The 12,204-nt window shown below is 38.8% G+C and overlaps 1 protein-coding gene across 2 annotated transcripts in view; it reads left to right on the forward strand.

The window, feature by feature from the left end:
• The window catches only part of TTC27 (tetratricopeptide repeat domain 27), a 183,541-nt gene that overhangs the window by 156,869 nt on the left and 14,468 nt on the right, over positions 1-12,204 (forward strand). For both annotated transcript variants that reach the window (XM_060117082.1, XM_060117081.1), the window contains exon 16: positions 727-892. In XM_060117082.1, the coding sequence (XP_059973065.1) occupies positions 727-892 (166 nt within the window). The remainder of the gene's footprint in view (positions 1-726; positions 893-12,204) is intronic.

Genomic DNA, 12,204 nt, shown 5'->3' on the forward strand with positions numbered 1-12,204 from the left:
AGTGTCTTGCTGTTTTCTGCATTTATTTACTCTGGAATGTCTATCGAATGTATGCTTAAATCTTACCTCTCTTTCTTTCCTTTGTCTCTATTACTCTTTTATTTTTTAATCTGAATTCCTCACTGTTATCTTTCAGTTCATCAGTACTCTTTTTGACTGTGTGTAATCCAGTTTTTGTCACATGTTGAGGTTTTTTGGTTTGTTTGTTTGTTTGTTTTGGGGGTTTTTTGTGGGGTTTTTTTGCGGTATGCGGGCCTCTCACTGTTGTGGCCTCTCCCGTTGCGGAGCACAGGCTCCGGACACTTAGGCTCAGTGGCCATGGCTCACGGGCCTAGCCGCTCCACGGCATGTGGGATCTTCCTAGACCGGGGCACAAACCCGTGTCCCCTGCATCGGCAGGCGGACTCTCAACCACTGTGCCACCAGGGAAGCCCGGTTTGTTTGTTTTAATGTCTCTTGCAATTTCAAGATTTCTACTTGGTTTTTATTTATGTCTCCCTATTCTTGTTTCATTTCTACTTGTTTTTGTTTGCCATTTCCTGTTAGGGAAATTTGAGGTGGTTTCAGGTTGTTTGAACCTCTTAATTCTGTTTATTAACATGAATGATTAAGGACTGACAGAAAGTCCACATTAGTATTTTATACATTTAGCTATAGTTTATTTAGCTATGGTTATTCATTACTGGTTTGTTTTTGTTTTTGTTTTTTTAACTTGACCTTCAATAGAGTGAAAGCTTTTAGAACTTTACAAGAAGCCCTCAAGTGCAACTATGAACACTGGCAGATCTGGGAAAACTATATTCTCACTAGCACTGACATTGGGGAATTTTCAGAAGCCATTAAAGCTTATCATCGGCTCTTGGACTTAAGAGAAAAATACAAAGATACTCAGGTAGGATATTCATATTTTGTTATTTCAGTTTGTGTTTGATATTAATACTTCATTATATGATGTAAATTGTTTCCTTGACTCTACGCAGGAAAATTTTGTTAAATACAAGTAATATATATAAAAGAGGGCTTTTTTGTAAAGTTGAATATTCTTAGTTACATATTAATTCTGGCATTCCAATGTCAAATATGTTTGTGTAATCATAGACTGAATAGTACTGTGACTCAGTTATGAAAATCTGATTTGTGGTTTACATATGTATAGTCAGCTTGCAGAAACTTAATAGAGTGATGCTTGTATTATTTATAACTTTGGTTATCTCAGTGCAATAGCTGGATTAACTCCCATACTCATTTATCCACTCATTGAACAATCATTTACTGCAACTTTCAAATTGTTTGAACAATATAGAAATGAAGACTAACATTTTCTTTGCACTGTTTAATGAGATGGACTTCATCTTGCGATGAAGTCAGGACTGGTTGATTCTAACAGTACAAAAAATACTATATCCTTTCAGAAACTATGGGAGACTTGAAGCCCCTATGTTTGACATCCAGTAGTATTAAATATAAAAGACCTTGTGGGTTTTATTGTGGTTGAAGAGAATGTTTAAAGATAGGGTGTATAGGAGCTTAGGGGTTACAAAGTCCAGGGGCTTGAAAATTTAATACTTTATTTGCAATAATCAACATATATTATTTAAAGTGGTGAATTTGGAATTATGAAAAAACAAATAACATGTAATATATGATAATACCTCACTACTCTTATGGCTTATTATAGATGTACTCCAGCTGTTCCAAAATTTACCTTGTCTGGTTTCTGGTTTCTGGTTTCGTAGCCCCAGCCCTCAACCTGTTTGCATGTTTTTGCAAATCCAGCTATATAATTCGCTAAATTGCTTTAAAGCTCAGGTTCTGGGCAGTTCACTTAAAGATCTGTGGCTTCAAGTAGAACCATATACCTACTTACAGGAGCATTGTTGACCCCTTCAATTACTTTTCTTTTCCTTGTTGTTTTTTTTTTCCCCCTTTTTAACTGTTGTACATTGACCATCCATTATAGAAAGAAGGGACTTGAATTTTATAGAGTGAAGATCACTTAAAACGTGCATGGAAGTATAGCAGAGTTTTACATCCTAGAGAGGGTAGGAACCCTAGCCAATCTGTTTGCACAGTCCTCTGGCCATGTAGTACTTGTCCTGTTCACCATTGTGATGGCTCTTTCTCTTCCACACTTTTAGCCCCTTGGCAAAGGGCACTGATGAGGCTCTGAACAGATCTCGGTGTGTTGCTGAACCACTGAGGATGGTGCAGAGATTGCAAAGTGCTTGTCTCTTGTTTATCTCAACTGTAATTTTTTTTTTTTTTTTTGGTGGTACGCGGGCCTCTCACTGTTGTGGCCTCTCCCGTTGCGGAGCACAGGCTCCAGACGTGCAGGCTCAGCGGCCATGGCTCACGGGCCTAGCCGCTCCATGGCATGTGGGATCCTCCCGGACCGGAGCACGAACCCGTGTCCCCCGCATCAGCAGGCGGACTCTCAACCACTTGCGCCACCAGGGTGGCCCTCAACTGTAATTTTTTAAAAAGACCTTTCTTTACTAAGAAAACCTTGTGAAGCCTGTTCTGAAATCTCAGGGAGAATGTAAATAATTTGCATTGGTAGTATATTCCATTTTACACTTGAAATAAATTTTTTTTTTCCTTTCACGAAGTTCTGAATGCATAGAGGTGTATTTTGAGTGTTTTTCAGAAAAGGAAAAAAAGTTTAAAAAAACCCAAAAACTTCTCCCAGCATAAATTAAGATGCTTTCATTTAATTTTTATCTTAAATAGAGTTTCCAAACATATTTTAGTGATCATATTCACAGTTTTAAACTCCTTCCGGCAAATCTAATCATAAGAATTTTCACCCGTAGCAAAACTGTGTTCTAATTCCCATTGAAAATTTTCTAATCCTCTACCTGTTTTAGCAGAGTATTTAACTTATATCATTTTTAACTTAAGTGAAAATTGAGTCGTTTCCTACCTAGAGAAAATTATTAGGATTTAGTTTAAATTCATGTCCAGCTAATATTTTGATTTCTTTTTTCCTGTAATTCTTTTGTTCCTCAAATTCAGAATATGAACCAAACCTCCTTTCGTACAATAGTATTTCATCTGAGCAGTAATATTTTGATGAGTTTGAAATTAGTTTTTATAAAAGTTCAGTATTTTTAGAAACAATCAAGGGTGGCATCTGTATTCTTAAGACTTCTTCCCTCAGCACCCCAGCCACACGCAGGAACACCAAGAATCATTCCTGTTAGACAAAATACTGCTTATAAACAGAGCACCTAGAGAAACATAAGGTGCTATAAAGATGCCAGATGTTATGGCTGTTAGCTTAATTTTTATATCTGGATTTGGGGAAATATTACTCAGAACGTAAGAACTAGATAACCAGTGACTTGCTTGGGTCAAATGATCATCTTTAGCACCTTATAATAGAGAACTTTCGGGTATTCAGATGGAGAAATAGCCACAGTGAGATAATTTGTCAGTTTATACTAGGCCTTGTTAATAGCTTTCTCCAGAAGTGTCACAGAATACTGATGGAGGTGTTTGGTCTCTGGCAGGTGTGGGTAGAATCACTCCAGAGTGGTTAAATCATCACTGAAGGAAGGTCTTGATGGCTAGCGTGGTCTCAGTCATATTTAACTTCGTGGCATACTTGTGTCTGCCATCATGTTTTCTCACTGCTAGTCAGCGTGGACTGAGACAGTTGATAGATTGTCTGGAATATTTTTATCTTGGCTAAAATAATTTTACTTAATTTGACTCTGCAAGTTTGGCAACAGGTGTCTTTCAAAAAAACTCTGATATTCTTATGTTTCACACTACCTGACCTCATTCTATTTCAGTTTGCTTTAAAATTCTCTTTTTATCTATTCTTTTTCTATTTCTTTATAGATGTGATTACTGACATTTTAATTTTTTTATTGTGTGTGTGTAAATTCATATTCATTTTAGTACAGACACATGATAAATTAACTATAAATTGTTTTTCTCACTATTTGTAATAAGAGAATGGGTGGATATACTACCTTTATCATTTACTGCCTTTTCTCTCTATGTCCTAATTTTGACTAATGCATAGATTAGTATAACTCAAGAACACTGTTCTATAATAGATATTTATATTCATGTCTGGATTGTACACACTTTTATTAATCTATCATAAAACTAATTTTCATATTTCTGTGTAATTAGTCCCTGTTTGATTTTCCAGTTTTCTACTATTGTTAATAGTGCCATGAATATCCTTGTAGACAAATCCTTGTGTATATACATGCTTCTTTCCTTGGGATAATTTCTAATGTTGATGTGTTCATTTTTTTTCTTTTTCCTTTTCTTTTTTTCTTTTTCTGCTCTTCCCCCATCCCCCCTCCTCCTCCCCTTCCTCCTCTTCTTCCTTCTTCTTTGATAACTTTCAGTCATTTGGGGAAAAATTTAAGTATTGCATTATTGCACCCCATTTGCTGTTTATAAATGGAAGAGGAAGGAAAGGGGATTAATGTATATCCAGTGCTTACTATGTTCTTGGCACTTAACATGGATTATCTTTTATAGGGCATACAGTATTTGAGGTGGGTACTAAATAGTCCTCATTTTACAATGTATGAATATGAGACTCAGAGAGGTTATATAACTTGACCAGTCATATATCTAGTAGGAACCAAAGATAGGAATCCCATTTAGGCATGTCTGTTTTTTGTGTGAATCAAGCCTTGAAGTCTGTGGGAAGATTTATGTTAAAAGGCACATTTCCCCATTATATTAATGTGCATTTGAACTATATCTAACAAAGTTTTTTTTTCTTCAAATTGGGGTATAATTTACATATAATAAAACGCACAGATCTTAAGTGTAAGTTTGATGTGTTTTGACCATTATGTATTCTTATGTAACTACTTCCCAAAACAGATATGGAACATTTTCATCACCAGAGAAAGTTCTATTATACCCCTTTCCAGTCAACTGAACCACCACCCTTTCCCCTCAACCAGGCAACTACTATCTGATTTCTGTCACCACAGTTCAGTTTTGCTTTCTCTTGAACGTCATACAATATGTATTCTTTCCTATGGATGTTGTTCTTTGTGTGGATTTCTATTTGGGGAAGGAGGGAGGTGGTGTTGATGGGCAGTGGGGCAGGTTGCCGACCAGATTGAAGTCCTGGAGCAAGTGGTGGCTGGGCTTACCTGAGAGAGAAGAGCAGAGGGAATGGATATATTGTGTACAAATTCTGTCTCTGTGAAGTAGTTACTGTCTCTCTTTTACTGCTGAAGTATCTAAGGCTCAGCAAGATGAACTAATAAAGTTGATCTTTCACAGCTAACGAGCAGTCAAGCCAAGACGTGAAGTCTGAAGTCGGGCCTATTTAACCTAAAACCTGTGCATGCCTTTTCCACACGTGAAGAAATTTTTTCTTTTTTTGCTGAAGGAGTGAAAAAGACAATATTAAACTGCCTACGTCTCTCTGATAACCGAGGTGTGGGGAAGCCAAGGGTCAGGGTTATCAGACCAGGAAACAGAGCAGGTTCTTTAGAGAGCTCCAAGTGGAGCTGGGACTTGGCCAAGCCAGGGAGGCGGGAAATGGCTTCATTCCTGGCCTCCAGCCCTCCTGGAAGTGTTAGTAACTGGACCTGAAGCAATCCTATTCCTTCCTGCTTTGAAGACCTCCAGGATTCAAAGGGCCAACGCCTTGTGCTTTCAGCCAAGATTTTGGGGAGACTTGGCCAAGGACCTCAAGGTTAGTGTTGGGGAAGAGGATAGTTACACTTTTCTCTTTGGGGAGATTAGAATTGCTGCTCCTCTGTGTGAGAAAAAGTCAGCTCTCTTCAGGGGCTAGTGGTGGTCCCCCACAGTCACACTCTGCTTGATGCAGTCCATGGACCATGATGGAAGTGAGAAATAGGCTGAGGAAAGAGAATGAAACAAAAGTACTCTATCACTGAAATGATTAGAGATGTGGGTTAGAGATTTAGAAGTCATTACATGAAGTTGGTGGTGTGTCATTGGTTTAGTTACGAAGTGAGGGACTGCAGGGCTGTTTATACTGATTAAAATGAAATCCCTCTAAACATCCAGGCTCAAAAAATATACTTAGATTATTTTATGATACACCAAATGAATTCCAAATGGGCTAAATATATGCTAAATATTTTTCCATCTCCTAGAAAAATTAGCAGTACAAGTGGGTTTTTACCATATTTCCTGAACTTTGAAGCAAGAAAAAAAAAACTTGAAGGAATTTTTATGACTTCATGGAAAAAATATGTGATGAAATATTTGTAACAAATAGAAAAGATAAAAAGCTAATAATATCCTTATTATATTAAGAGTTAACATCTGCTACAGGAATGAGATGGGACAGGAGAGAGGATTCAGAAACAGACTCAAGTATGAGAATTTAGTTCATGTTAAGGATGGCATTTTAAATCTGTGGGATAAAATAAAATATTCAATATGTATTGAAATAGTTGGCCAAGCATTTGGGACCCAAAATGAAGGCTCTGTTTCACTCCTTAAACCAAAATAAATTCAAATGGTTAAGATATTTATTTATTCATTTATTTATTTTTTTGGGCATGCCACCTGGTGTGGGGGATCTTTAGTTCCCCGACCAGGGATTGAACCTGTGTCCCCTGCAGTGGAAGCACAGAGTCTTAACCACTGGACCGCCAGGGAATTCCCTGGATAAATATTTAAATTGAAATGGCTTGAGAAGCAGGATCATGTTGTAGGTAAGAGCATAGATCCTGGGGTTAGACAGCCTTTGCTTACTACCTCTGCCAGTCACTAGCTGTATGACCTGAGCAAATTACTGACCACTTTGTTCTTCAGTTTCGTAAAACAGGGATGGTATTAGTACCTCACAGGATTGTTGTGAAGAGTAAGTAAGTTCATATATGTAAAGGGCAGAGAATGGTGCCTGGCACATACGAGTGCTGTGAGTATAGCTGCCGTCAGCATCGTCATCGTCATCGTCACTATTATTGAAAAAGTAAAACCATGAAAGCACTTAAAAGAAAGTATGGTAAATATTTTTATAAGCTTGGGGGTGGAGAAAACATTTTTAATAATGACACAAAAGCCAAACTCTGCTAAAGAAAATATGGAGAGATTTGAATTGAAAACTTCTACACATGAGGAAAGGATGACTTCTGACCAGAGGGCTGAACGTCACTGTCCTGATGAGGGACAAGCTGAGACATGACAGCCTCATTTAGTGCTTCCTTAACTGAAACTGGAAGAGGGTTAGTAGAAGCCAGTTAAATGCCCTGGGAAGCGTTCGTCGTACTGTTCTCCATGTTGCCTTAGTCTTTCTACATAAGACTGCTGGATTTGTTACCTGGGGCTTCTCTACCAAATTACTACAAGCTTGGTGTCTTCAAACAACAGAAATTGATTCTCTTCAGTAATGGAGGCTAGAAGTCTGAAATCAGGGTATTGGCAGGGCCATGCTCCCTCTAAAGGCTCAGTGAAGAATCTTTCCTTGCCTCTTCCAGCTTCTGGTTCCTGGCATTCCTTGGCTTGTGGCTGCATAATTCTAACCTGTGCCTCCTTCTTCACCTACTTTACCTCCTTCCCCCATGTCTCTGTTTGTCGGCTCCTTTTCTTAGAAGAATGTTAGTCATTGGATTTAGGGCCCACACTAATCTAATATGACTTAAGCCTAACTAATTATTTCTACAAAGACTCTATTTCCAAATGAGATCACATTCTGAGGTTCTGTTTCAACATGAATTTGCGGGGGGAATGACACTATTCATCCCACCACAACTTTCATGCTCCGTTTCAGGGAGAAAGCGGTGGCTTTGAGAATAGTGAGGTTGGTAAAGGTAAGAGAGTGTGTCCAACACACACCTCATTGGTAGCTTTGGTAGAAGGAGAGGCAACATGCACAGAGGTGCCCCCGAGAGAAGGCCAGAGAGACCTCAACTGATCACATTAAGGTCTTGCCTAAAACAATACCAGAGATTTGAACATCTGGAAGGGACAGAAGGGATAATAAGAATAGGGATGGAGTTGATAGAAAACTAATAAAGCTTTTCAAAGAGATACACTTACTTAGTCATTTGCTTAGTCGTATGTAGTATTGAGAGAGAAGACCGGAGTCCCATGCCATGGTGGACAAATTAGAATTTCTAAGAAGGATCTATTTTTAGGCTTCAGAAGATTGTGAGATTATCTGAAATATCATGAAAAAAATTTGTGTACCTGGCTATGTACCTATTCTGGGTAGAGGGTTCAAAACTCTCAATTAGATCCCCAAGGGTGTCCAGAACCCCAAGAAAAAAACCACAGACGAAATAAAGAATATCTTTGGAGTAGAGTATTAGGATTAGTTTTCCAATAAAAAGGCAAGTGGACCTTCCCTTATAATCACCATGAGTTGGTTTACCTGTATAGCTGTGTTATATTACAAATGCATTTATCATTGCTCTTGTTTTTTGAAAGTTCTCAAGCTTTACAAACTGTGCACAAATAATTTATGTGCACTCCTCCCACCCCCAGCCCAGTCCCCACCCCATTTCTCTGCTGCTCTTCAGGGCTGACTCTTTGGGAGAAGCATCTTGCTGCACAGTCTCCACTTCCCCTCTTCCTGTCCTCTTTGGAGCCCACGCCCTCTAGGCTCATCTCCGCCAGCCTACTGAGCGTGCTGTTGTCAGGGTCTATATTGCCACATCCAGGGGACAGCTGTCAGCCCTCAGGTTTCTCAGCCTGTCTGTTACACTTAACGCAGTTGATCTCTCTTCCTTCAAGTGCTTTCTTCAGCTGGCTTCCAGAATTTCACAACTCTTACGCTACCAGATGCAGCTTCCTCATCTCCTTTGCAGAATCGTTCTCGCCTTTCCTTCCCTGTGAGAGCAATTCCAGGCTCAGTCCTCACGCTATTTTTCTTCCCCGTTTATACTGCTACCCAGGGGATCTCACCATTCCCTTTGTTTTTCCCGCTCATCTTCCTGAGGATATGTATTATGAAATCAAGTTTTCCTCCACATGTCTCTTTAATTCTTTTTCACATAGGCTGTTCAATTTGTTTCTTTCATTATGGTTGCACTTTTCAGATGTCTTAATTTTGTCCCCATTGGCTCATACTTCCCCGGGGATATTGGCTCCTTGACTGGTAATGCGTACTTGGTGAGAGGGTCTAAAGCAAGCCCAGGACCAACTGTGCCCCTCCTGGTGAGTTTGGGCCACAAGGGGAGCTCACCTTTTGGAAACACCTTGCCACTGCCTCCTCCCACCACCACCACCACCACCGCCAAGTGGCCTGGCTCCTCAGGAAACCTTTCTTATCTCTGCCAGGCACTGCTTTCTTCCAATCCCATCTTCCTGAGTAGTCATCCAACCTCAGCAGGTGGGGGGCTGGCCAGGCCCTCTGCCCCCAGACGGTACCTGCCTGGTCCCTGGCTTGCACTGGGCTGGCACTGCTGTGTTTCAGTCTCTCCACGTTGATGGCAAGTGGTGTATAGAGCAGTGTGTGGAAGAAAAACAAAGCACAACTAAACAGCTTTTCTCAGCCCATCTGTGAACCTTGGTACTTTGTACGTTTCCATCCTGGGCTGCTCTTCTCCACCAAACCAGGACCCAGCCAGTCTCTGTCTCTCTAGGGTTTCCCATGTGTTTGCTGTTACTTTGTCAGATTCATCAACTTTCTCTTTTTTTTAAGCAGTGTACAGAATTGGGGTTCAGAAAAAGAGGCTAGCAACGTGTTAGTGCAACAGCTTGTAGGCTATGTAATCTCCATATGAAGATGAACAATAAAACCGTTTTCACATTGGAAAATAATGAGTTCCGTACAAATTAAGAAAAAATTTAAATATCTTAAAAATGAAATATACTCACTCAACAAACATTTGGAAAGAGTTTTAAATTCATTAATAATAAAAGTAAAATTCAGAATAATAGCTGCGTATATTTTTAGTGGAACAAAATATCAAAGATTAAAACACCTACACACACACATACACAGACACACACACACACACACACAGTGCTGGTAATATGCAGTGAAATGACACATTTTCATATACTACAGATGGACATCTAATTTGATTTAGCCCTTTTTGAAAGTATTCAGCTTATCTCTAGAGTCTTAAAATGTTTATTCCTTTGATTCCATAATTCTGTTACTGGAATTCTAACCTAAAGAAGCTTCAGTATGAAAAAAATCTTTAGGCACAAAAATCTGCAGTGAAGTGTTCTTTATAATGATAAGGACAATGGCAGTACATGGAAACAGCCTAACTATCTAACTGCAGGGGAATTGTTAAATAGACTGTGCTCTGTCAACCCAGTGGGAGGCTTTGAACCTGTTAAAGTGATCTATCTAAAGAATATATGAAAACATCAAAAAATTCTATGACATAATGTTAAGTGAAAAAGGAAGATAAAACAGTTCACATAGTATTATATTTAAAAATTTACATACAGTAAAGAAATTAGAAATTAATGACAATGTTAGTAGTGCTTGTATTTGTGAATTTTATTTTCTCTTTTTATTTTTTATTAGCTCCAATGTCTTGGGGAAATTTTTAAGTTAAAAAAGAAAAAACTACAAAAACTTGTCTGGTTTGGGTTGATTCAAGATTTGGCAAAAAAACGATAATGAACTGATCAAAGTTATTGGCATACATATTTCATAAAAGAGCAAATCTTTCCAATGAAAAGAACTTATTATTAGAAAGGAAGGAACAACAGAGGAGTAAGGAGCTGTGCTTTATCATTTAATACAGCAAATGCTTGAGAGCAAGAGCCAGGATGCGAGCTGCAGGTTCAAATCCACCTCTGCCTTCCCTAGGTGTGTGACCTTGGACAAGTTACTTAACTTCTCTGTGCTCCAGTTTCTTCATCTGCAGAATGCAAATAACAAGAGCACCTTCCCCCTAGGTTGTTAGGAAGATTGTGTTCATAGAGCCCCTGGCTCCTAGGAAGGTGTGTATATGCGAATGTTACCTGCTATCATCGTCGTCTTCTCTTCATCCTCATCAAAACTCAGGAGGCCAGTATCACTTGTGTTCAAGACCCACCTCCACCATTCACTTGCTCTGTGCCCTTGAGAAGTTCATTTTACCTCTCATGCTTCAATTTCTTTGTAAAGTGGAGATAATAAAGTCCCTGCTTCCTAGGGTTACAGTGAGAACTAAATGAAATCATGTTGGTCACGTACTTAGAATGGGGCTTAGCACATGGTGAGTGCTCACAGCAGGGGTAGTGGGAGGTATTGAGGGCTGATACCATGGTGGTAGAGTTTGTTCTTCTTTAGCTCCATTTTAATCCAAGTAAGTATAGGGGCACATAATGAGTGGGCGACGATGAGGGCTTTGCTGTCCCCTTTTGACAGAGTAAGGAAGTTGAGGGTCAGTGATAATCATGATAGTTTATAGGTTTATATTGCTTTACAGTTTTTGAAGCTCTTTACCTGTATATTGACTCCTTGATACAACAGTTCTGTGATGTTGCAGACAGAAGACGTGTCCTCGTTACTGCTGTTTACCAACTTCCTAGCCATTCCCCCATATTCATGGTGGACTTCAGCAACCGACTATGTATATCTTCCTCTCCACTCTAGATCTACTGTTCTAGAACACTTGGTTTTAGGTAGATGGCACATCGAATACTTTGGACTTAAACTTCTTTGCCTTCATCTTATTTCATAGGAACAACCCATCCAAGTGGCCATATCTTGGATCCTGTTTCACCAAGAATCATTTACCTCTAAATTCTTAAACTTTAGTACTCTACCCTCAGCCTCTTATTACATACTTAATAATTTATAGTTTTAACTAGTTACTGATGGGTTCAGTAATCATATTTTTACCCAGTTTACAGTAGATAAAAACATTTACCTGTTAAAAAAAAATCTTTTTCGCCTTTGATGGTGCAAAGGACTATAATGCAGGTAAACTTTGTAGACTGCCCAGGAGAAAATCGTAATTCTTGGTGATTCATTTTATCAAAGAAATCCTACTACAACACCCTTTGCTATTTTTAAGTGAAAAATATCTGCTTACTAAACAAGGGTTAAATATATGTTAAAAGTTACTATTTTGGTAGTCAGTCTGGATAACAAGAGTGTGATTTTTCTCACCAGTTAGAGGGAGGGAAATGGTGATATTAACCAGTAAATTATAACATTAATAGTTTTTAAAAAAATTTTATCACTCTAAACCCAGTTTTGAAGATTACATATTAGCTCCATTTTTTTTTTTTTTTTTTTGCGTTACATGGGCCTCTCACTGTTGTGGCCTCTCCCGT

This window comes from Mesoplodon densirostris, chromosome 14 (genome assembly GCF_025265405.1).
Source record: "Mesoplodon densirostris isolate mMesDen1 chromosome 14, mMesDen1 primary haplotype, whole genome shotgun sequence".
NCBI lineage: Eukaryota > Metazoa > Chordata > Mammalia > Artiodactyla > Ziphiidae > Mesoplodon > Mesoplodon densirostris.